General features: G+C 34.8%; 5 protein-coding genes across 7 annotated transcripts; all 5 read right to left on the bottom strand.

The window, feature by feature from the left end:
* Positions 1 to 105: 105 nt before the first annotated feature.
* Positions 106 to 7,891, bottom strand: Naa35 (N-alpha-acetyltransferase 35). 3 transcript variants are annotated; one of them, XM_076114565.1, is made up of 14 exons: positions 7,783 to 7,891; positions 7,086 to 7,168; positions 6,664 to 6,815; positions 5,959 to 6,182; positions 5,471 to 5,651; positions 4,958 to 5,144; positions 4,450 to 4,631; positions 3,890 to 4,129; positions 3,430 to 3,570; positions 2,922 to 3,085; positions 2,486 to 2,675; positions 1,982 to 2,139; positions 1,549 to 1,642; positions 106 to 1,339 (listed from the first exon to the last, which is right to left on the bottom strand). In XM_076114565.1, the coding sequence occupies exons 2-14, from the start codon at positions 7,162 to 7,164 to the stop codon at positions 1,199 to 1,201; spliced, it is 2,133 nt and encodes a 710-aa protein (XP_075970680.1). In that variant the 5' UTR covers positions 7,165 to 7,168; positions 7,783 to 7,891; the 3' UTR covers positions 106 to 1,198. The 3 variants fall into 3 exon arrangements, with proteins under 3 accessions (XP_075970680.1, XP_075970669.1, XP_075970690.1); XM_076114554.1 differs by having other exon boundaries at positions 7,703 to 7,869; XM_076114575.1 differs by lacking the exon at positions 7,783 to 7,891 and adding an exon at positions 7,360 to 7,686.
* Positions 7,892 to 8,592: 701 nt separating this feature from the next.
* LOC142973044 (uncharacterized) lies at positions 8,593 to 11,460 on the bottom strand. Its single transcript, XM_076114587.1, has 6 exons — positions 10,998 to 11,460; positions 10,595 to 10,686; positions 10,149 to 10,296; positions 9,586 to 9,678; positions 9,129 to 9,283; positions 8,593 to 8,810 (listed from the first exon to the last, which is right to left on the bottom strand). The coding sequence occupies exons 1-6, from the start codon at positions 11,056 to 11,058 to the stop codon at positions 8,601 to 8,603; spliced, it is 759 nt and encodes a 252-aa protein (XP_075970702.1). The 5' UTR covers positions 11,059 to 11,460; the 3' UTR covers positions 8,593 to 8,600.
* Positions 11,461 to 12,005: 545 nt separating this feature from the next.
* On the bottom strand, positions 12,006 to 13,936 carry LOC142973023 (uncharacterized). The gene is made up of 4 exons (XM_076114542.1): positions 13,735 to 13,936; positions 13,292 to 13,645; positions 13,039 to 13,207; positions 12,006 to 12,242 (listed from the first exon to the last, which is right to left on the bottom strand). Exons 1-4 carry the CDS (start codon positions 13,787 to 13,789, stop codon positions 12,077 to 12,079), a joined length of 744 nt encoding a protein of 247 aa, XP_075970657.1. The 5' UTR covers positions 13,790 to 13,936; the 3' UTR covers positions 12,006 to 12,076.
* Positions 13,937 to 13,978: 42 nt separating this feature from the next.
* LOC142973015 (uncharacterized) lies at positions 13,979 to 15,473 on the bottom strand. The gene is made up of 4 exons (XM_076114529.1): positions 15,321 to 15,473; positions 14,759 to 15,247; positions 14,431 to 14,599; positions 13,979 to 14,321 (listed from the first exon to the last, which is right to left on the bottom strand). The coding sequence occupies exons 1-4, from the start codon at positions 15,376 to 15,378 to the stop codon at positions 14,096 to 14,098; spliced, it is 942 nt and encodes a 313-aa protein (XP_075970644.1). The 5' UTR covers positions 15,379 to 15,473; the 3' UTR covers positions 13,979 to 14,095.
* Positions 15,474 to 16,871: 1,398 nt separating this feature from the next.
* On the bottom strand, positions 16,872 to 21,205 carry LOC142973008 (uncharacterized). Its single transcript, XM_076114517.1, has 6 exons — positions 21,024 to 21,205; positions 20,244 to 20,336; positions 19,350 to 19,508; positions 18,687 to 18,776; positions 18,258 to 18,584; positions 16,872 to 18,161 (listed from the first exon to the last, which is right to left on the bottom strand). The coding sequence occupies exons 2-6, from the start codon at positions 20,314 to 20,316 to the stop codon at positions 17,014 to 17,016; spliced, it is 1,797 nt and encodes a 598-aa protein (XP_075970632.1). The 5' UTR covers positions 20,317 to 20,336; positions 21,024 to 21,205; the 3' UTR covers positions 16,872 to 17,013.
* Positions 21,206 to 25,998: the final 4,793 nt, after the last annotated feature.

The following is a 25,998-nucleotide window of genomic DNA, read 5'->3' as shown; positions in this document are numbered from 1 at the left end:
ATTCGGGTAAAAAATAAATATGCATTCTTGGATTTACCATGAGAATAATGCGAACAAATTATAGCATTTTTAATTAGGTTTAATTACGTAGTTAAACTAAAAAAATATTTACGAATATTTTTATATTTATTTTAAAATCATTCTGATTTTACATTCGATTTCGTCTATACACACAATTTATAAACACAATACATTTATTTTACACAGTATTTCCTTTATATGGAGGTTCATAGTCTTTATTTTAAGAGCATATACGAACCGAGCACTCATCGCACGTCTATGTATTTACACGTATAAATACATAATTTCATACAATACTGAGATTATGTGTTTAAATACGCGCTGTGAAGCGATAGATAAGAGACATATTAAATAATTTTAGTTGACGTACAGTCCAACGAAGGTAATTTTTTAATGAATGGTTGAATCATTGAGTGCGTTCGAAGGTAACTCGGTACGTAAACACTCTTATATATTTATTTAATCAAAATCTATACAAGTTGTAGAGCTTTATATTAGACTATTGAGAAGTAATGGATAATGACGCTATTTATAATCTGTTACAATTCTATATTACCAGTGACTGAGAAGACTAAATATGTATTCAAGGGAGAGGACATTGATACACTAGGTGGCGCTACCTGTAAATGTGGCCTCTAACAATAATTTATACATGACAATGACTGGCATTACTACTTAAGGAATAATACAGTCTTTGTCGAGTCAGCTTTAAATCATAAGCGCTCTGGGTTATGTTTTGGGTTAAAACTAATCAAAAGGCACCTTTACATACAAGCTATCAGGCGTTCTTAGGAGCGTTCAGGATTACGCACGGGAAAGACGGCGCGCTCTTCGTCCGCGATTTTCTTCGCGGGCTTGACAGATGAGCGCGGCGTGCGGTCTTTCCTTTCTCCTTGCACACCTTTTCACCGCGCGCTCTTTCACGCGCGATTGTTGTATCATGCGCGATAGAGTGTGTGTAAAGGAGGCCAATCACTAGTTTCATTGCAAAATAATATGACGACAAACGAATATCGAAGTCAGGCAGCAAGCTTTATTGCTCTAATTTACAGACATACAAAATGATAAATAAAACTAATACGAATATACCTAATACCTACTTTACAACTAGCGCCACCTGGTGTTATTTGAGGCACCCTCATTTAAATTATAACCTTGTTCATAAATACATTAAGATCTAGACTAGTTTTATAATAGGAAAATGCCTATGTACTGAAAAGTCGAATTCTGGAGGCGCTGTTGAATCTCGCTTGTGTCCTCCCGCTAGTAATTTTAATACTATGAAATTTGTTTTAGCTACCTTCAGAAGATCGGTTACCTGAAAGAAAAAAATATTACATATTATACAGGCTAACACAGATATTTGGCCTTTAAATAGTCGAATTCAAACGTCGTGAACGCAAAATAACCAAAACTTTAACAATATGATAAGACTTTTCTCGGATTTTTATCTCTTTCAATCTATTAAAAAGCAGAAGCATACAAAATATGGAATATTTTATTGTATAGATTAACAATGAAACTTACTTCTTGATCAGGCGTCGTGATAGATTCGAGTAAAGAGCGAGCCTGCTGGAAGTGTTTGCATCCACCGAGGTAGAGTATCACAGGATTTTCATATCTGGAAAAAACATATAAAATTAGCTTAAACGGGAAAATATCAAAATTGACTATTAGGTACTTTTGAAACAGATTACTTATGCATTTTAGAGAGTGTTTGATAACACTTCAAAAATTTTCAGGATAACTTTAAGATTGCTTAACCGTTAAAGAGTTAACGTAACAAGACATCTCCTGAACTTTGGGACCGAAAGATCGAAAGATCGGGGTAACTGTTTCTTAATTTCAGCAGCTGTGTAATAAGTGACTTAAATAACTTAACGTTCAGTGCAAAACGTTGAACAAGTGTATCGCTAAGACTTATGATTAAAGTAATGGAACAAAGTAGAGTAAGACTTACTGCAGCGGCTGTGTCATCTCGCAGAACTCGTGGTAGTGCACCTGCGGCGGCGTGAGCACGGACAGCGGCGCGAAGCGGTGCTTGTAGCGCACCGCCTCGTTGTCGAACTCCGCCGCCGGCGCCACGATCTTGCCTTGCAGCTTGAACGCTACTAGCGCCTAATAGTACAAGACAAAGTTCAATGGATATCATAGAAAAATAAGAATTCACTTGTGGAGAAACGGCGCCTCACCTCGCGACTCCTTGGTGACATGACGCAAGATGCGACAACAAGCGGCGAGTCGCTATATTTTCGCTTCATAAACGAGCAGGACTTGGGAATGTGCACAATTAAAGTAGAAGAAATGTCTAGTTACGTGGCGTTTAACATTGACAAAATAGAATACAACTCACTATACTAGAAATGTAACGTTAAAATATAACATCGAAAATACGCTAATGTGGGTTTCCATTTTTATTAATCAAAAAATATTAATTATCTTTATAAATAGTAAAACCACCAACCTTATAATATCCTCCGCACATATTCTGCATGACTTGACACAGCAACCCCTCCCTCGCGTAAGGCCGCACTCGTTTCTTCGTCTTACGTTTCCGTGAGTCGCGGGAGTCTCTCCGCGTCGCATCGTTCGCGAGACTCTCAGCGCGACCCAACGCTGATATTAACCAGCCGTACAGGAATTCATATAAATACCTGGAAAAGAAAATAATTTAAGTAATTGGAACAAGGTGACCAATTAATACGTAATGTATAAATATTAAGTAAACAAATAAGTTCTTTCACAAAACGCAGAAGAGACGTAGAAATAAAATGTATTTCTAGTAATCTATAGGATCAATAAATTTGTATCCTAAGCCAATAATAGAAAGGATAAATCAACGCCCTTTGCGGATCAAGTTTATATTTTCGTAAGTTTTCCTTTACCATTAATATACGTACCAAAATATATAATGATATTCGTGCACGCTGTACAGTTCCAGTTCAAGTCCGGACAATAGATACGCGATCATGATGCGCAACACGTGGTACAACACCCAGGTGCCGAAGCATGCGCGCGGTCCCGTGCCCGCCGCGCCGCTCACTACCGCATCCACACTCTCCGCCTGAAAATAGACGCAATGTATTTTAGAATACACAGAAATGCGTAATGAAATCTTTGAATTTTTTTAATACTACTCCTGCACTGAGAATTGCTCTTGTTACAAACACACAAACAACGGACACAAAGTACAACCAGGCCCCGAACAACTATTTGTGAATCGCACAAATAATTGTTCCGTGTGGAAATCGAACCCACAACCTCCCAAAACAATGGCGGTGGCGTGGCAACCTTAACCAATTTTCTAAATATTATAAATTGTGTTTTGTGGTGTGTGTCGGACGATAACGTGAAGAGGTCTGTGACATCGAACACTTTATGATGTAGGAGGACCTTTTTACAACGTACCTCTTCTTGTAGCGCGGCGAACTCGTCGAGCAACAGCGCCAACTTGTCACGTTGCCGCGCACGGTTGTGTCCGCACACCTGCAGTAACACTGCAAACGGGCGCACGCAACGAGCCAAGAAGTTCTCTACGAACTCACGCGCCTGTAAAAACACAAACAGTTATGTAACTGAAATACCTGGAACACTTACTTGATTTACATACACATATATGATTTTGGAAACAATTAAAATAATTTTCGCTCGTTACAGTCATCAAACTCAAGGCCTAACCCCTCCCTCATTATGGGAGGAGACCCTTGCCCAGCAGTGGGACATTAATGGGTTAAATTTATTTATTATCTCCATACTGGCATAATGGTGCCATGCTTTTCTATCTCTCTTCTGTGCTGTTCTCAGCGTCATCTAGCTCTAGTCCGTACGCCACGACACGAATAGGAATGTACAATAGGCAATGACTCACTTGCGGCGTGGACAGCATGGGCGACTTGGGCGTGAGCGCGGGCGGGTTGACGAAGTGCTTGACGGAGTCGCGCAGGATCTCCACGAAGGCGTGCTGCGGGCGCGGCGGGCCGGCGGGCGCGCTCATGTTGCTCTGCGCCATGGACGCCGTGCTGGCGGGCGACGGGCTGAGGTACAGCAGCTGCAGCGCCGAGCGCGACAGGATGCACGCGCGCGCGCGACTGAACTCCATGAAGAAGTCCTACAATTATAGTGCTAGCTTTAGTCCTAACCAACTACAGATATCTTTGCAGTCGGATGTTCCCAGAGTGTCTAATCCTCTTCGTAAAACATTTTTTTTTTGTGCACCACCATCACGCTTCCAAAATCTGGGCGAGTCCCATATCTATGGTGTATATTCTTTACGAACGATATTGATTTTTCTTGCAATATGGGTACAGTTTAAACTACACTATAGATAAAACTGAATTCTGTTTACTAATAAAAAGCATTCATTATTTTGGTTTTAAAAGAAGATACCGAGAAACAGAGAAAAGAGTCAATGCAGTGATATAATGTTACCAGCGCAGTATGGAAGCTAGTACACGATGTGATCTTCCACGCGTGGCGCAGCCTGGCTACTTGCTCGTCAAAGTACTGCAGCGCCTCGGGCCGTGGCTTGATGCGAATGTAGCGCGGGAACGTCGGTGGCAGCAAGCGCTGGTTGATCATCGGCTCGAAGCCCATCGGGTTCGGGGAATCGGCTACAAATAACATAGCAATATTTAAATGTGCAATTTTCTACAGAACTGATGCCAGATCTTAGGTAATAGATCATATAGGTGATGTGTTAATTATAAATGTATTACTTTCATTAACATACGGAGGTATTTCTTAACTAATTGTCTTAAATACTGTATATCTTCTAGAATGTATCCTAGAATTTCACTAAATATAAAATTTTATCTAAGTAACTGGTTATATCCTTTACGCAATGTGCAATGCATCTGTAACTGAAAAACCAAATAATATTTGGCTCTTCTTTTAAATTCCTGATTAATGTTCAAAGTGTGTTTAAAAAACTACTTACAATTTTCCACAGGCTGTGTTCCTTTCCCCGAAGTTCTTATAATGACTTTCATCATTTCTGAGCAGCCATTCAATAAAGCGACGCAGTCAGCGCCTGACTGTGAGTCTCTCTTGGTAATCAACAGAAGTGCTTGGTAGAACATCCTTGTGAACCGGATACGCGCTGCTAGAGCTGCCCAAAGATTGTCCTAGAAAAACGTAAAATTATCAGTCATAGTCATGATGGCAAGAGATTTTTTTATTAATAACTCAGTTTCGTTAAAATTTTTGTATCAAAAGTAGGTCATAAGATGGGCTGTCTTATAGAGGATGTTCCTAGAAAGATATACAAAGATCATATTGGTGATGTCTTGCAAAAAGGACAAGTACATAGTTCTCATAACCAGTGATCCTGTATAACCAGATGTATCTCTGTGAAGCAAGGAAAGTACTACGGTCTCTATGATTTAAGGTATGTGTGTATGCAAGTAAGTTATAAAAATAAATATTTTTTTCTGTTAATGGTCTATCATACCTCTTCATCAGTACTCCTAGCTTTCTTATTGAGTTCTTCTTCTTGTTCTCTGAGCATTGCTATACACTTCTGTTCACTGACTTCAAGACTCGCGTCGTAAGTGTTCCCAGCTTGAGGGTTCGAACCAAGACGATAACCGTAGCCCATTGGTTGGAAATCTTCTTCTTCAAACACCTGGGCCCTAAAACATTAGTTCACTTTTGGATTTTGGTTGTTTATTGCTATCAATTGTCATGTTACAGCAAAACAATAACTTCGAGCTTATTACTTGATCTTTGCACAGATTTACTCAAAACATGCTATAATCAAAATAATTTGTATGGCAGCCAGTCAATTGGATTAGACAATGTGAAATTTACAGTATATTGTATACTTGTATTCATAAATCCAGGAAACTTTAAATAAAATGTTGGTCTTTTGATCTCACTTTTTTTGTTAAGCACACAAGATAAGTATCTAAGAGTATTAATAAAATTATTTTAACTTACTTGTTAATACAATCCCTTATACAATCCAATAGTTTATAGACAGCAAGACAATAAGCTTTTAAAGTCTTATTTACAATAGAATGAGGTTGATGTAGGTAGATGTTTGTGAACACTGTTTGAGCTAGCGAGTGGCCTTCTAACCAGGAAACTATGCAAGCCATTGTTGCATCTATTATGCCTATTAGCTCAGATGGTTCCAAATCATCTATTTTTAATTTTCCAGCCTGAAATAAAAGTAAAAATCTTATTAGACCAGTAATAGATAAGTGCTTTAATCATTCACCATTGATGGTTCAAACCTTATTTAATACACAAATTACTTTTCGAAATTATGTCTGTAATATGCATAAGTAAGAGTTCTTTAACACATTTTTTAAAAGAATGCAATGTCCCAAACCGACCAGCACGGTGCTAACCTAACCCCTCTCTTACTCCAGTATGGTTGTTTGCTTAGCGGTGGGACTGTTATGGAATTAATTTATTGATAATGAACGTTGTAGCAAAACAGAACTATATTTGAATTCTGTCTCTATCTCAAATCCATTTCTTTCATCTTGAAGTACTGTTGTGTACTGATTTACCTAGAAAACTGCAGAAGCTGTATTTTACAGCTAGCATATTATTGTTCATAATTTTTCACTATATAAAGTTAATTTGATAGTGAACCTACAGATACTATTAAAATCAAAGTTTTGAAGCACTTACTGCAACAGCTTGTGAGAAGTTCAAGGGCTTAGGGTTGCCACGGTTGCAGAGCATGCCTGCATCCATTTTGGGGTCCATCATCTCAATGGCTGACATGGCTTCAAACAAACCAAACAGGTGGCCATCGTGCAGTAACTCTCCTATTTTCAGATCTGAAACAGTTTACACTTAGTATTTTATTTGATTTTATAAGCAATGCAGATGTGGATATCGATAAAGTTATTAAGGATTTGGTTACGGTTACAGAGCTTTTTAGTAAGTATCTCTTATTATAGAGCACTAAAATGCTTGCTTATATATAACTATTTGACCCTGATTTGTGTGATGAGGTGATTATCTGAAGATGGTTTTTGATTTTCTTATAAAACTAACTTGTCGATCACTTTGAAGATTGTAACTGATACCATAATATAAATTCTTACCTTGAAGGTGTTTGAAGAAATCTTGTGTGATATCAACCCAGTTATAAGTGACTTCTGGTGTTGCCCCCAGGGAATCCATGGCCCTAAGATCCAAGAAATTTATATTTTTATCATGTCAATGTTAAAGAATGAAACGATAATATTTTAGTGCTATATTTTACATTAATATAATATATAAATACACAAGTTCTAATACACACAAACACCATCTAATATACTCCAACATACTACTACAGTGCAATATCTCCTACTAATAAAATAAGTGAACACTTACCAAAGATAATATGACAATTAATGAAAATGAGTTAATGTTTCCTCAGCTGCTGCTATGAGATGAAGATTCACTAGTTCCACCACGTTGATCAGTCAGAATTGTACGACATACATACACATACCTACGGCAGACACACTTGTAGGACTGTATCAACAGCGAAGAAAGACATCGCTTAAAAAGCCGGCACATAGAGATTTATTTCAACATTTACTTACGCTCTCAACAGCAGTTATATATTTACACAAATCACTCTCACACATCGACAGTAAGTTAATCAATAATAACACAGAAGCTCATACAAAATTGATACCAAAACACTAGCCAACATGCAAACTATACTAACCCGTCACCGTCATAATAATCATCGTTATCGCCCATTATAATTTCACTTCAGTATCCCTAATGTAACAGAAATTAAATTACCATTGATTTTGATGGTAGTCTTCTTACGATTACAATTAGAAATACATGAATAAGATTTTGTGATCTAATTTTCCACACCGCCCTGCTTCCAATGATTTTTTGACATCTGTCCTGTCATAATCAATTATGTCAAAAAATGTATAGAGAGGTACTTTTAGTCGACTACTCAACGGCGCCGTAATATTTTAAAGTAAAGTACATTTATAACTGTTACAAATTAGATTATCTATTTCTATAAATTATCACTTTATTGTTTGTTGCAGGTTAACCTAGCAAGGAAATATTTCGTTCAAAACTATTCTGAATGAATTACGCAATAAAGTAGGTAGCCCAGTCATCTAGTACAATTTTTTTTAAAAAAGGTCGTAGCGAACTCCACGCGAAATTTTAGAACCACAAATTAAAGAAAAATAAACAGAAAACAAGGGTCAAGGTCACTGTAAAAATGGCGGCAACGAAACTAACTTAGTCCAGCTTTTAGTTTAATTAAAAAGTAATATAATATAATTTCAAGCAATGAATAAATTAAATGCATGGTAAGTAGGTATCTTTTCGTTGTGTATATTATTTATTTTTAATTTTAGTGGGATGTAATTTGTTATTATATGGGTATTTAGGTAGTCACGTTTGTTTGAAATTTAGAATTCGGATGGTAAAAAATATTATTTATCTATTTACTACATTATTATATCTATCTATTCTACCGTGTTAGCTCTTCTGAAAACCCTAGAGTAACAAAGCACTCCCAGGCCCAGGCCCAGAGCCTAATAATTATACTGTTTATGTTGTTAAAATGAAAAACGCTTGTAATAAATTATTTAAATATATTTAATACTATTATTAAAAATGGAAGACGAGGTAAGCCCGTGTTCATTTTCTGTGACGGCGTCGTAAACATCGCCATTAACTTGTGAAGATTCCGTCGTAGATATTTTGTCTGCGTCTGAAGATTGCGTACTTCCTCCGCTACCTGGTTTCGATAAACTGATTCCATCAAGGCCCATATTCATGCATTCGAAGTGTAAAATCTGAAAAATAAATGGTTTTGAACAATTTTTAAAGACTCAATCAGCCTATCGCAGTCCACTGCTGGACAAAGGCCTCCCCTAACTCGCGCCACAACACCCGTTTACCGTTTGTATAGACTAACTTTACCAAATTCTTGTTTTTACCGAATCCAATTTCAATTAGTTTATTAATTTTGCTGTCAAAGTGTATCAAATATCAGTCAGATATAACGGAGCTATTTTTACATTCTAATTACTTAGTTACTTAGGTACTATCCGTACTTAGCCAGGTGTACGTAATAATTAGTAAGTAATGATCATACTATAGTAAATACTTACCACCACCGGTGCTTGGTCAATCCTGGTGTCCCAATCCATACAGACATGCATCTTTCCTTGAGATACAGTAATGTCGAACAGTCTGATGCACATATCGAGAAAAGGAATGGGCATTGTTATCGGGATGGGTACGCAGAATGGTGGCGGATTGAACGCTGGAAAAATCAAAATACTGATTAACATTTTAATAAATACTTAAAGTAGGTACAAGTAGTTCATTAACCCCTGGTTTCTGAGTACATTTAACGGTAGTTTATCTATTCAATAGCCTTTTTTATATATGAGTTTTAACGCTAGCTTTAAAGTTATGGGGCCTCTCTTAAAACTTTAAAAAATATTCGCCTTTTACACTTTACTTGGTAGAATGACGGCAAACATGTTTTATAAAAGATCTCCAAGTATTTAACATAAATAATAAATTGAACAATGAAGACTTTCAAATTATCTAAAGGTTTACCTCCGTATGTTTTCGTCAACAAAGTCTCGTTGCCCATCTTTACTTCCAAGGCTAAAAGTGCATCTTCGGGTTCATAAGTCAGCTCTGCGCAGGCTGTAAAATAGAATAATTTGATTCATCCTCGTATAATCAATGTCAATAATTATAGAAATGTCCCTATTTCTTTTATCAATAAGTAGTATACCTAATGTTATTGCTTTCCGCATAATAAACATTTGCCTGGAGTAGCAAAATATTTTGTCCTACCAAGTACAAAAAATGATGAGAAGTATGTGAATAAATATATTTACCTAGTGAATTCTACCACAATTTAATTTCTGACATCACTATAGAAAGTAATGTTTTACATAATATGAATAAGTCGGAATGGCAAATTTTTAGATTTTAGTGTATCGTCATAAGTATTTATGTCTCACACTTTCTTAAATTGCCTAAGCACTAAACGGGAGTCATGAGAATGTTACTTTATTTCCTTACTTACGTTGAATCTCTATTAGGGTATTATCTGAAATATTTGCCGTTAATTTTGTATTAGTATTATTTAATTTTAAATTACGACTCACTGCGCCTGTCAAAGCCTTTTTGGGGCACACGCAGACCAGAACAGCATTTACATTTGTAAGTGTCGCAGGAACATCTTCCGCCCTGGAACGGCAGTCTCAACATCCAGCCTGGCTGGTACCATGGTCGCGGCATCATCTTCTTTATTGTCTAGAAAATTTAGAAGAAATATAAAGCTGGTGATGTAGTATGATATACATTATCCTATGTTAGGAATCAATAAAATAAATATTGATGTAACTGAATCCACTATTAGTGATTATCAAATTGAAAAGATCCCTACTATAGTATTACTGATTTTATGTGTCAGGAAAACGACACTTGTTTTATTCTTCACTAACGATTGTGAACAATTAGCGTATGATTTTCAATTTACTCAATAATTTGTAATATTTAGTAATTATAACTGTATGTATTATATTTAGTTAAGTTCTTGATGCTGACTTACCGCATTAGTGTTGAGATCATAATAGACGGAGAAGTCTGAAACATCCATTGCATTGTCTTGCGGAATTTGTTTCTGACGCCGGCCGGCATAGCCTACAACATGAATTTCCCATAATTTTCTTTAATAACTAAAATATAATGCACTAGATTGAACAAAATGATTTATTTTTATCGATATTTTAAGGAAACTAACTACTTGATGATGCATATTTGATTTAGTCTTGCCCGCATACAACCAACAGAACATTATATGCCGTACCCTTTGTAATCAGGTGCACAGGCAGGTAACTGTAGTGGTTAACTTAATCGATATAAAACAGTTCAATGTTTAATTTTTCATTATTTTGTTATAAACAACTTATGCCGGCAATATTAAGTTATACTGAATCATAAAATAAACTCACCTGTCTCAAACATAAACAAAACACACAAGAAAACAAAAAGCGCAAACGATTTCGTTTTCATTTTTAAAGAGTTCGTTCAACTTATCGACTGTCGGCTCTAGGGACAAAATTCAAATGATCGGTTTCCGATACTCTATGTCTATTCTTTCAAAGGTAACAGAATATTTGTATGCAAGGTATGCGATGCGCGAGCGCAACTGACTTGCGGTACTTTCTAGAGAGAAACTCCTGCGCATCGGATCGATGCGATACCACCACTGTTCGGGTATTGGCTAGGTATTTTCACAGCAGATATATTTTCACGCCGGCTATCTTCTTCTATGGTTATGAGTAGACGAACACCGTTACATTATGTTCCTAATACTGTGCGAATGATGAGAAGCAATAAAATTATAACCTATAACCTCAGAACATTGTTCTCTGTCTGCTCTTTGACTCAGATGGTTGGTTTTGTACGGCGAGTATTTGCTATGGAAACCTACACGAAAATGAAATCAAGAAAAGGCTATTCATAAATCATAAAAACTCCTCTAAAATCGTCAAAAACGATCTGTGAACAATTATAAATTTTAATGAGTTGCGTATTTTAAGATAAGAATTAAGTACCGAGATTATTTTATACCCGTATATTTTACAACACTCGCAATTGAATTACATTTTGTAGGTACACTTTATTTTAGTTTTATTTTCATAGCCGAGTTTTAATAATAGGTACACTGGCGTCGGGATATGTCGCTAACATCTCCTATAATAATAATAACAATAATATAACAAATAACTCCTATAACATAACACTCGTCACGTTACTATTTACTTATGTTCCTGGATGTTAATTACAACTATTTTCGAAGTTACAACTTTTTGTTAACGGTCAAGGACTAAACTTAAGTAACTTTTTGAAACCATTTTAATTGTAGGAATTTGGGTTTAGTCTCAAGGAAATGTTCCATCATATCGATCCAATTTTTATTGTAATACCAGGCAATAAAACAAAAAATTGTGCAATATGAAAACTAATTTAATTAATAAATTAATGATTAAATAAATAATTTATTTCCCATCGGTTTTTTGTCAAACAGTTAGCGGTCAAATAAATCCAACAATGATTTGACAACATTTTCATCGTAATCCTCGATATCTTCTTCGCCCTCATCTATGACAGCGTCTACTCCACCTGAAGGACTTGCTATAGGAAGACCTCCATTGTCACCAGGGTTTACCATAGCTATTCCGTTTGCGCCCATCCTGGTAAAAAATATCCATAGAAATTTAAATATGAATAGGTACCTACTCAGCAGTCGAACAATATAATTTAATCAATGAGAAATATTAAGTATCATATTCTATACTGCAAATAATTCTCTTGGCTTAATAATCTATTATAATTAATCTATTAGCTTGTCATAATAAGTTCTGATAGTATAAACAATTTATTTTTAGCTAGTGTGCTTCCAGGCGTAGGTCAAATTATTTTTAAAATATTCTGTTCCTTATTGGATTATTGCCTTGAGTTTCCATAGCTACAAAAATATTATAAGCATAAATTAATCTATTAGCTTGTCATAATAAGTTCTGATAGTATAAACAATTTATTTTTAGCTAGTGTGCTTCCAGGCGTAGGTCAAATTATTTTTAAAATATTCTGTTCCTTATTGGATTATTGCCTTGAGTTTCCATAGCTACAAAAATATTATAAGCATAAAGTTAAGATATAGGAAACTTGCAAAATAAAGTAAAGCAGGAAATGTTAAATCTATTAAAAGTAACCGGAACTACTGTGTTTGTTTGTTGTTTCCAAAACGCCGCCAATGTCTCAAGTGGGATTTCATTTCATAATCGAGTTCATTTTTCGTTAAGTTTCATAATCGATTTAGTTCATAATCGAACTGTAAAGATGTTAATAATATAATCTAAAAAATGGATAGATTGGATAATCTTTACTTTCTCATGCGAAATCCTAATCACACATAGAAATCACTAACTCCGAATTACTAGAAAGTATTGATCATTTTATATCTGTAAAAAATCTTATGCTACATACCGAAGGCAATCAAAAGCGAAATTGAAGAGTTCTAAAGAGCGCCACTGTCCTATCATCGCCAGGCAAAAGTGAAAGTTCCTTCCAGGGAAGAAGACATTATAAAATTTTGCACACACTTTTAAGCTGCTTATTCTAGGCGGACTTATACATATGGGTCGTGGATTCTTTCCTACAAAACAAAAAAAGGTAAAGTAATTAATATTTGTTATGAAAAACGACTTAGCAACATATCGATTCAAAAATAATAACTCACCTGACAGAGAATTTTCATAGAGTACTCTATTATTGAGCGACATAGCAACATCGAAAGCGAAATCGCCTGGATGGTACGTCACTCTCATGCACGCCTTTTGATTCAACAAGTCCATAACATATCCAGTACAACATTTACAAACTCCCATTTGGCATACACAGCGTCTATTATCCGAAGAGCTACTAGAAGAGCTAGAATTTTGTCTAGCCTGCTTATGCCTTAATATCGGTGGATTCAGTGCAGCCATTGATGCATTTTTTGGTATTTCGTCGATCATTAACAAAAAACTATCTGGAACTTCCATTCCATTCATAAAACCCGCACTTGTTTTATTTACATTGTCTTCTAAAGTTGCTGAAATCAAAACACTTCACTGTATGTTGTAAGGTCATAAAATATGTATAATTAGTAGGTCATAATAATATATCATTTGTTTATCTTACCTCCTTGCACGTGTGCCACGCACAAAATGGTAAACAACCAAATCACTGCACACATTTTCTTAGACTATTTCGTGGCGCGAATCTGCGTGCGCGTTGGTCGTCAGACAGACCCGGCCTCCAATTCACATACTACAGTGTAGTTTGAACCGGTTCAACAGGGACAGAGAAAGATCTCTTTATCATTATCCCCAACTTTCACGTTAATTTACCTTGACTTTGAATTGAAAATAAAACGCCTGTGACATATCGCATTAAAAGTATATTAAATAAATAATGTTATTTGTACAAACTTATTCTATTTATAAATTAATTTAAATATTTAAAGAAATACTGGCTGGTAGTTGTTGATCACATCGAATTATTATTCGAAGTCAAAGAAATCTCCTATGGCGTCTCCAATGCCGTCAAATGGTCCGTCGTCGCTGGAACCTCCCCCTCCTAATAATCCACCTTCACCAAAAGCATTTTCCAGGAAACCTCCCTCATCATCGTCATTGTTGCCACTGCCAAAAAGATTAACTGGCTTTGGTCCGGACGATGACACGGGTCTCGGTTTTTTTCCAGACTGTAATCCTGAGGAACCGAAGCTGGAAAATAGAGTTTTATTTTTATCAAGCAATGTTTTGGTCTAATTCGTTATATTACTAGTTGATAACAAAAACTGTTATTTTGACTATTGTAAATCATTTTTCTTACCTAAAGCATCTGAATGGCGCTTCAAAAACGGGAAACCCTCCAATATCTGCATTAATATCAAAACAGGCGTGAGCGTTTCTATTTCTTATCTGTATGTTTGATATTTCAGCACACACTCTTACAAATGGTGCTCGTCGAGGATTGAAGCATATCGGAGGTGGGTCACTAGCTGAAATAACTTTCTATTAGTACCTTATTCTTAGCTATTGTTTTAAAAAAATATTCATAGATTCACTTCACAGCCAGCTTATTTCGTATTCCGAGCGTCAAGTTTAATTTCAAAAGACTTGAGCACTTTCTTTTTCGGGTATTAATAAATACATCTTACCTGAAACTCTTCGGTGTACAACCGTGTTATTGTTTACGTTCAATTTCACATCGAAAACAAAGTCTTCCGGAATGAATGTCAAGTTGCCGCAAGCCTTCATTCTGAATCTTTCCATTAAGGCTCCTGTACAACATCCACATTGTCCATTACGGCACTCACAAGGGAACCTTATAACTTGGCCAGGAACTGGTGGAGCATTGGTAACGACTTCAGCTTGTAAGGGAGGTTTTTGTGTTACCACAGGTGGTGGCGGATCACTTACTACAGGCACTGGATCTGCTAAAACTTCTGTAACATTGGTGTCATTGACGACAGTCTCCACGTTTACCTCTTCGTCTGCATTGTCCACTTCATCTTCGACCTCATTGCTCTGAACGTGAACCGTAATCGGTACGGTGACAGAAGATTTAAGTACGGGCGTAGGGTGTAGCGCTTGCTGCCAGACTGATTGAGGTATCTTGAATTTTATTACTCTGTAAGGTTTGTCCCCTAAAAAAATGTTATTGTTTAATAAAAAACACAATTTGTATTTATTACGTACCTATTTAATTAAATGACTCACCGTATCCATAGGAACAGGTTAGCATAAACAACAAAATTAATTTATTCAAAGAGCCCATGATCTGTTGAGCTATAGTAAATTAAAAGTTGATCAGTAAAGTCGGACTCTTGATTAGCAATTGTAGGCGCAGCAAGTTACCGAGAGTATTTAACGGTCGCCCACAAACATCCAATGTTTAATTTAGCCGTACAGTCATCGATAGGAACAAGTTTTAAATTTTAATGTCGACAAGAGAAAGTCGAAACTTATATATCTTTATTATGTAGCTGACTTTCAAGATACGTGAACCGCATGTGTATTGAAAAAGGATATTGACGTATGTTATATAATCGTGTCTGCTTATAAAGGAAGCAGGTATTTTAATGTAATCGATTAGTTTAACGGTTATGGCAACGAACGTAATTTTTTAATCAACTTATTTTTTGACTGCATTTCTCTTTGCTCCAGTTTTTAATTTGTATTATTATATTAATTCCTGCCTCTATTATAAATGCAAAGTCACTATTTTTGTCTTTCTTTCACACCTAAACCACTAATGATGTAATTTAGTACGAAGATAGTTTGGGACCTGTGAAAGGACATCGGATCTATTCGGGTAGGTGATTCATAGGTACCTATACCTAATCTACGCGCACGAAGTCACGAGCAAGACCTAGCTTAAAATACATATAATATTGTCATGAAGTGAAAATTATGTACATAACGAATCGGAGTAATGATTTATATTTATCATTTAATTACGCAATAACTTAACAGTTTAAAAATAAACATCAATATAAATATACATTTCGTTCTGTAATCCGGTTACGGCAATTCGCAAACTTGCTTCAATACTGTACCATTTTATCAGGCGGCAATTTTTTAAGGAAAAAATAATGCAATTTCCGTCCCATTTAAAAAAAAAGCCTTGTAAAAGTAAATTATTTTGATTAATTGACTGAGGTACAACGTACTATGTAATATGCGTTATATTTAAATGTTCTTTAATATAATTAGTAATAGTATATGCAATATGAAACACTCCGTAGATACATTCTTGGCAATCTTAAATCGAACTATTAATAGTAATTTAATTTCACATTAGAACGCAAACAGTATGGTTTGTTTTAAGGGCGAGACAATTGCATTTTCAAATAGTTGTCTTACAATATCATACCTTAAACTGCCTTATTGTTGCCCACGTTTTCTGTAATTTCTATTGATAATGCGAATAATAATATACTTGCTAAAATTATTACTTGTTAGTTATACAGAATATTTCGTAGTACGTACACTTATTTTCGCGTTACTCTTTGAATAGGGTACGTGAATAGGAACTTGGTTCATTCGTCATTCGACTTTTTTGTGTTAAAAACCTAACCTACGGCTATGTAGATTTGCTTGTATTTGTATATACAAAGATAAGCAATACGCAGATAATACTCATTTGTGTATCAACTTTTCCTAGCCTTATTTAAAATTGTTATTTCACTTGTCTGTTCCATTAAGGACGTATTGAGTTTGTTAATTAATAAACAAATGCATTTTAATACTAAATAAAAACAAAAAAAATATAAAAAATTCTTTACTAATCACTCATGCAAATAAATAATCTCATACAAAATGTTTACTATTTACAACATCAACAATAAATAATAGTCAATAAATTAAGTACATAATAAATAGTCCGTAAAGCTACTTAGAACTACTCTGACTATGATGCCAAAGGTTGACTTGACCATTCGCCGCGCATCATTTTGTTCTGTCTTCTTCTGTCCTTTTTGTTTTGCTTGTCTTTGTCAGATTTTCTCATCATTAACGTATGTCCTATAGCATCGACGAGATCATCGTAATCGTCGTTATGTTCTTTTTCACCTTGAACTTTAGTGTCTTGGTTGTCTCTGTTTTTTCTATTTTTTCCAAATATTCCTAACTCATCACCCAAACTCTCTCCAATTTTGCTCAAATCAAGGACATCCAAATCATCTAAGTTGAATTGTTTGTTTTTATGTTTCTTGGGCACATTAAATATAGCGTCAGACATGAACGCTTCAGGGTCATATTCGTGACCACGGCCATCTTCTTTAGGCGTCTCTGACGGACTTGCAGTAGGAGAAATTTCGTCCATTATTTGAACATATTTTTCATAAGAGAATTTTTTGGTCGACGGCGTTTCCGTAGTAATGGTTTGAACTTTTTCATAATCAGTTTGTTCTTCATCATTATCATACACAGTTGATTTTTTGTTTACATCGGAAATCATTGGAGTTACGTGCATTTCAGATAACTGCCCCGTAATGTGAGCTAACGACATCTCTAGGCCAGGATCTCTGAAATCTGTAACGCCTTTAGGAGTAGTGGTTGGTAAAGCTGATGTCGGTTTTTCAGCCATGATCGATACTGAGACTGGAACATATGAATGTTCTGGGATAGTGTCCATAATCTGCATGTGTTCTGTCGTTTCGGCTGAAGCAGTAACTATACTTGATGCAGGCTTGAATGTTGTTGTTGTAAGTATGGATGTTGATGTACTTTCAGTAGTTGGTTTTCTCGTAGGCCTCCTAGATGGTCTACGAGTTGGTCGTCTTGTTCCAGCTGGTTTAGATTTAACTGTAGTAGTACGTGTCGTACGTGGTGTAGTTGTTCTTGTACTGGGTTTTCTTGAGGGTCGAGGTCGACGAGTCGGTCTAGGCCGTCTTGTTGTCGAAGTCGTCGTTGTAGGAGCAGGCGCTTGTTTCTTAATGGGTTTCTTTGATTTTTTTCCGCCTGATGAGCCAAACAGGTCTCCCAATATATCTTCACCAAGAAGACTGAAACCTGTGTAATCAGTGCTGTCTACGTCGTTTACAGCGTCTAGTGTGCCTGAAATATACAAATTGGAATGTTTGAGTTGCTCTTTGCCATAGATATCAGTCAAAAGTTATATGAACATTTTTCGATAGGTATAAAGTTTCTCACCATCATCATCGTCATCATCGTCATCATCATCAGCGCCAAGACCGAAGTCATCATCATCGTCATCATCATAATCATCGTCGTCGTCATCATCATTCTTCTCATCTTGTGGTACCAATGGCAATGGGTCTGCTGGCTCTGAGGTCACGCCACGTGGGCCGAACTTAAAGCAGGAGACCCTTACAGCAGCTTCCACTGATCTCTTTGATTGAAGTTCTAAGCCAAGGCAAGCTCTGAACTCTTCACCGGCTCTTGCAATATTGTAAACGCGTCCGCAGAACTTTGATAGTCCACCTGGTAACGGCATGCAGACTGGACTAGGTTTGCGGCCTGTTGAAAAATTATACAGAAAGTTCAATATCTGGATCAAATTAAAGATATATTTCGATTTCGAATCGAAAGTGAAAATATGAATAACAAAATAAAACTTACTTGAAAGAGTCCGGTTTGTAATGACCTTCTTTCCAAAACTCAACGATACAGACATTTTGTCTCCATTGAGATACATCAACGAAGCACATCCTGGAAGTAAAATTGCATGTTTTAAAATCCACTTGCTTAAAACACATGTCTCATTGAGAAATTCCTACTTTATTATTAGTCGACACTTGTTCTACTTATGGGTTTCATAACCTTATGCGGATCCTTATTTTGTAAGAGTATCTTAGAATCGTCGAGTCGGTGATTCATGCGCAAATTTTCCCCTTACTGCTAGCTTTCGTTTCACTTTAGAAGCTTGGTAGTCATTATCTCTAGACTAAGGTTGGGTATATCTTACTTCCAGACAAGTTTAACTAACTTAATTGTACAAAATTACAGTATTTAAACATTCTCCTGTAAATGTTGGAGTTAAAAGATATATTGTTTGAAATATATTATTTGTACTTTAGTTTTCAGATTAGTTTGCCTTGTTTGTACACGACATAATATACTAAAATATATAATTCATTCAAGAAAGTTTCGCCAACTGGACAGGTTAATGAATTTCTTCATGCTTACACCCATGAAATCAGCAAGTAGAAATACGCACTCCCTACGAAGGTAATAAAAAAAACAAAATTCACGTGAGATAAACATATTTCTTGTAATATTTACCAGGTCCATTTAGTTCGACGACAGGCAGTTTGAAGTCCCTGCAGCAGTTGCAGTATGTCTCTACGCATTTGCAGTACTTGTTGATGCTATTTTCTTCCACCTTATCGACTTCATTGTTATCGTTGCGGTTTTGGATTAATTTCTTGTTGTTGTTTTTTTCTAAAAGGTATAATAATATTCATTTTTAGCACACAAAATTAAACGTGTTTTCTTTGAAGAGGCAGAGTTAGAGTAAACATAAACAATAATTTGCGTAAATACATAGGTACATTTCCTCTACAGTAAACTACATTAATATAAATATCTCTACAGCATTTTTGGTTTCTATAACTAGTAACAACTACAAAAGATACATTATTAAAAAAAAATATAATTTGAACATTAAAATTCCACAAAACATTGAAAACTTAAAATATTATGATAAAGGCAAACAAAATGACACTGATACACCTGCGAACGTTATAAATCGATCAATAATACAATTTGTGCAGCAAAAAATGTAAATGCTCAACACGCTACACGACTTTTATGAAAGCCATTTACTAAAAAAACTGGACAACGATCGAATCGAATAACTTTCACACTTTTTATCAAAGGACACCTATTAATTTTCATGTCAATTGTTTTACACCTGTCAATGTTGTATACTTATACTACCGGCTATGTAAATATTTGGTTATTTACAATATCTGATCTCTTGTCACTCAATCCAACAACATAGTTTCTATAATAAATACTCGTTATATACGCCCAATTATATTATTTAGAATTATGTCAGAATTCTACCTGTTACGATGATGAGTATTGTTTATAAGACTTACACTCCTTAAGAAATAGTGAAACAAGTATATCAACTTTGTATATTTCTAGTTGTTAAAAGATGTGAATACTTACTGACACTCTTCGAAGCAGCGAATGCTAAGAGTATGAATATCAGAAGCAACTCGAAAACCAGGGAGAGCTTCATCCTGAAGGCTAGCTCCCTGCCTGCAAACAAAAATATATGTCAATCACCTGCCCGTATTACACGAACTTAACTTACACGGTGAAGTGAAGAGAAACACTATGCCGTCAGGGTTTCTTAGTGCACATCACTAAGAAACCCTGACGGCATAGTGGTTTTTCATAGTTAATACATTGCAATATTATGGTCCAATATTAATCGAACCAATATTAATACGATCATAAGAGTGAGAAATGCGATACAGCTGCTTATTACCATTATCAATATCCATATTGATAATGGTAATAAGCAGCTGTATCGCAAACAATCCATTGTTTATAATATAATCAACAATAAATAACTAAGTCTAACATATAGTTCAATTAATATGTGGCGGGAAAACATTTTTCTTTGTAACAATACATAAAGATTGCTGGTACGCGCGCGTTGAAGTCTTTTTCACTGCGCATTAAAACTGCACGTAACGAGCATGAACGCGATTATTTGCATTAATTATAAACGTGCAATTATTGCAACAGATATATTGCTATGGTTGTAATATTTTCTTAAAGAAAATAATAAGTTTCTATTTATAATTTTGTTAAAGAAATAAAAACATGATTGATAATTGAAAATATTTTTATGTCCGCTAATTGTTCTAAACAATATTGCATTTTTTTACACAAAATACTAAAATATATTAAACAAAAATAAAAAAATAAATATCTTACCTTCTTGTTCTAAGCTTCAAAACAATCAATCAAGTAAAAGCACTTCGATATATTATTCCAAAACAACACCTCCGTCCACGTTTTAGCAAAAATATTAATTTCACGTTCACACTGAACGGATCTAAAAACGCAGACGACACCGTAGTAACAACGACACTGATTTGTTGTAAACTCGTAAGCGCTGCCTCGCACCGGGAGAAATGTGCAGTGACGTATAACACTGGGTGAGAAAGGGAAACCGCATGTCGGACCTCTCACTTGCACACTCACAAACAGCCAAGGATAGGTGAAAGCAAAGAGACTCAGTTGGTCGACTATGTAGAATTTAGTGTCAAGTTGAGTCGATATTAAAAGTCTCGTATGTGAGCTACTGCCTGCTAAGGAAATGATCGGCAGTTAATGTTAGCTTTTTTGGGGTGAGAAAACGTTCGTGTAGGTTAATTGTCGGAAGTCATATATTTTATACCTCATTTACGATATAATCATACTGAATTAACCATTTCAATTTAATAAATTAATGTTTATTCATTTAATTGGATGTTTTGTGACAATTCATGTGGAAAGAATTATACGCTGCGTGTATGTACCTGAACGAATAAAATAGCTCATAATTTAAGAAACCTATTATTAAAGTTGTAGAAATTGATTTACAGTTGTATTATAGTGATTTGATAGATAACAAAATGCTGTGCAATTAATCAAAGTATTGTAAATATAGCATATAAATATCTCTTGCTGGGAAATCCTCTCGACCTTAAACGATTCATGATTTAATTTACTCATGTACTAACAGTAACTAAAACAATTAATGTGCATAAAGTATTAAGATGTAGACACCCAGTAAGTCAAAGTTCAGAGATAATTACTTCACAGCTTCCGTAATTATTAGAATAATTATTTTTACATTACTATTTCATGACCCTAAGAGCATTTAGATCTTTGTCCTCTGACTCCCGTCTACCCAATGTCAATATACATTTAAATCATATTCTGTCCTGATAATTATTGATGTCGACATATAATTATTATTATAAACTGCATAGCGCACGTAACAATAAATAGACCAACTTTCAAAAGCCTATAAATTAATTTTACAAGACAACCTAATGTAATAACAAATTAATATATTATGTTACAGAAAATTGCATAATAATTTACCAAAATGTAAACAGAAAATATATTGTGGCATTTCCTCGGAAGCCAAGAAACTGATTATTTCTTCGAAAGGTATTTCTTTTCTCCGTAACTTCCAGAAACGCCGTGAACAGTGCGTTGCTCTCAATTATACTGCGACTTATTGATATTGGCGGATTTTTTTATTGTGATCATGTGTCACATAGAAAAACTAGCAAATAAGCATTAGATTTATAATTTCCTATTGTGTCGATTTTATATCCGATAATTTTAATTGCACACAAGATCTGGCTGATACAATTATTTCTCAGCTTCAAAAAAAGTTGTACAGGTACTACCGTCATTGCAAGTACTACATTTTAAATAGAATATTCATGACAATAAAAATGAAGCCTTTGAAATGCTAATACTGAAGAGAAATAAATGTCTTAGCGAAATAAATAACCTATAATATATTATCTCTATTGTATTCTGAACAGTATTTTGAATAAAAACATACATAAACTTTTGTTTGAAAACAATTGATTTTTCGTCAATAGCTTATGTTAATAAAGTGATTTATATTCTTCACAGCGCCATTTAATGAAAGTAATCATATTATGGTAAATTGAAAGTAATAAACTTCACAAGCCCTATAATTAAAGTTTAGCCTATAGTTTACTTCAGTTATGCAGGTCAGTAGTTAATTTATTCAAATTCGGCCAATCTACAACACAAGCACTACAACCTTGCCGGGTCAGTCACCAACATCTCGCTCATAAGTGGTCACTTTCCCGAGGTGAAAGTGGTTGGGATCGAATTCTGACCACTCTTGGTGTTATTTGAACATTGTATATACACGTTAACACTTCAATTGGTGGTCGTTAGCAACTCTTCAATCGTGTTGTAACATTTACGTTATATTACGTATTGTTTATTATATTGTTATGAAATGAAGTGAAATGAAATGAATACTCTTTATCCATACTAATATTATAAATGCGAAAGTAACTCTGTCTGTCTGTCTGTCTGCTACTCAATCACGCCTAAACTACTGAACCAATTTGGATGAAATTTGGTATGGAGATATCTTGATACCTGAGAAAGGACATAGGCTATATATCATCACGCTACGACCAAAAGGAGCAGAGTACCAGTAAAAAACGTTACAAGAACGGGGAAAAATTTCACCCATTCTCTCTTATTGGACGCAAGCGAAGTTGCGCGGGTCAGCTAGTTGTACATAAAGGAAACACGAACAAACACAAAATAAATTTCAAATAAAAGTAGGTACAATTGGCGGCTTTTGTTAGTGTTATTCGAATCGATTTTCATCGATAACAAACTCGCATACGCTTTTACTGAATTGAATTAAAATTTCTGTTCAATTGAATCGTAGCTGTTTTCTACATAGTTTGTTTTATTTACAGTGACATTCGTTTTCATTATTCATTAGGTATTTCAAGTGGTGTCATGCAATTGAATTTAGAGTACTTTTATTGCTAGTATTTTTTCGTGGATTTGCTCGTTGCTCGTTATTTTAAAGTAAGCTATAAACCTGCTTATAAACCTTTTAATGGTCATTAATTTAAAATAATACTCATCGTTTTTATATGTTATAAAAGAATATAAATAAAAGTAACATTCGTTTCCTTAAAAAATGTTAGCAGTAACCACACAATTTGATAGTTTAACATTACTCTAAGCTGATTTCCTTCCTAAAATCCTCCTTTCCTTTCCTTTCTCGCAAAGAGAAATAACAAAGTAAAAAAAAATAAAGCAACAATATACGTACATATTTCATACATAGTAATTTTCACTATTTTTTGTGGAACGTTAAACATCGATAAGCATGTAACAGACGAACGTTAATTGAAAAAATGCACGAAAAAATCTGATTGCATTGATGAAGCCGGAATTGACGCTTCGAATTCCGTAAAAAGGCATGTTCGTTGTTGCTGAATAACTGTATTTCAATTATTTTAAATTCGCATGTACTTTTATTTTCTTTGAACGAATCAACTAAAGAACCAATTTTCTAGAAAACAGCAGATACTGGAATTTATAACATTTCCTTTGCTTAATGCACATTAATTTTAACTTTCCTTTGAAAGTAGAGACCGTAGAAAATATTTTCTCTTCCTCAGTTATTAGGAAGTGTATTCTAGAGATATTACTAAGGCGAAACAGCGTTTAATTTTTAATTACCAATAAAAAAACTGTTCAAATCTCTAATGGTAACGAAATTTCTCATTTATTAGGCGACATTTACATAGTGAGCTAGTAAGCTAGAAAAATATATACTTATTCATGTAAAATATACAATATGTCTTTGCATTCGAATATTAGTCCTTAAAATATACCAACTACATGCAGTAGGCATTATTAAAAGTCGTCAGTGTATTCTCTCATTGACAGCACAGATAAAGAAGCAGAATTTCTTGTATTGAACAAAATAACACTATGATCGTCAGTTCTATCACGTAACGTGGTCTACAATAGCAAGTACAACGACCTGCATGTGGGGCAGTGGCGCAATGTGCACTTGACTGCTCACTGCTCAGACAGACGTGCAGACAACCGGGAATGGACCAGCTTTCTATTAGCCTATCTATGAGATTCTTAATTGATACTATAAAAATACATAAAAATGTATAGAATATAAAATACTTGTTATAAAATCTACAACTTGATAATGACCTTATTTAAAATAATCTCATTTTCTTATTAAAATTAACGTACTCCCACTTGCAGCTAGTTACAATTTTCCATTTTTTTTTCAAAGAAATGTCGTCATAACTCATTTTAAACTCATAAGATTCATATCCCAAATAATTTATAAAAATTATTCCCCTTGTCAAACTTTGTTTGATTGTTTAAGGCACGTACACATAAATTATCGTATAAAAAACCATGACAGATGTTATGTATTCACAAACGTTGAATTGCGTGACCAACCACCTTTGTTTCCATTTTAATTTCAATATATTGGTTTAAAATGCGAGCTTTTTATGTTCACTTTACATATATACATCCACTTTACATACAATTGTACAAATGAGCGCGGCTTTATGCGTTCCAATTGATATTTAATGGCTCTATAAAACAGGAGAAAACTAGCGCTGCGGAAAAACAGATCAATTTATTACAATCATTTAATTTTATGCTGCTCTGAATATAATATATGCAGCGTAAAACCAGATTATAATCTATAGAAATATCATGCATGCGTTAAAAATGCCTGAATAAGAATGCACATATTTATAAAAAAGAATGATTTACGCGTAGTAACACCGACGATAGTGATACGACTTAATACTTTTAATTAGGTAAAGATACACGAACTAACAGTATGTGAACAATACTGAATCATGATAACTAACTTCTCACGGCAAAGTTAAAGTTTTTCCATATAATCTAGTTTAGCGAATAAAGCTCAGTAATTACTTAAAACTTAAGATAAATTGCCCTGTGCTTAATATCACTGCTTGAAATAAGTTTCTCCTGTCATAATATACTATTATATACAATACTGTATAGAAAACATATTAGTCATTACCCGTTGCTAATTCATATACATCTGTGTACGTACCACTCATAACGACAGAGAAAGCGAACAGGCGATCGAAACGACTATAATAATATATCATATCCATATACGAATTAACTATGTAAACAAACCAAAAAGTTTAAACAAAACGCGTGGTTTTTCTCGAATGTTAAAAACAAACATTGGCCAGCCTCAATTAGGGGAGCGTTGGCGGGCCGCTTTCACGATGCATCTCACTGATGCATGTCTTTATAATACTGCGTTATGCTTTATTTAAATTTCACCTTCTATTGTGAGCGAGGTGAAACGGCC

This window comes from Anticarsia gemmatalis, chromosome 1 (assembly GCF_050436995.1).
Source record: "Anticarsia gemmatalis isolate Benzon Research Colony breed Stoneville strain chromosome 1, ilAntGemm2 primary, whole genome shotgun sequence".
Lineage (NCBI taxonomy): Eukaryota > Metazoa > Arthropoda > Insecta > Lepidoptera > Erebidae > Anticarsia > Anticarsia gemmatalis.
The sequence above is the reverse complement of the archived record's forward strand: the minus strand, read 5'-3'. Positions and strand labels throughout refer to the sequence as shown.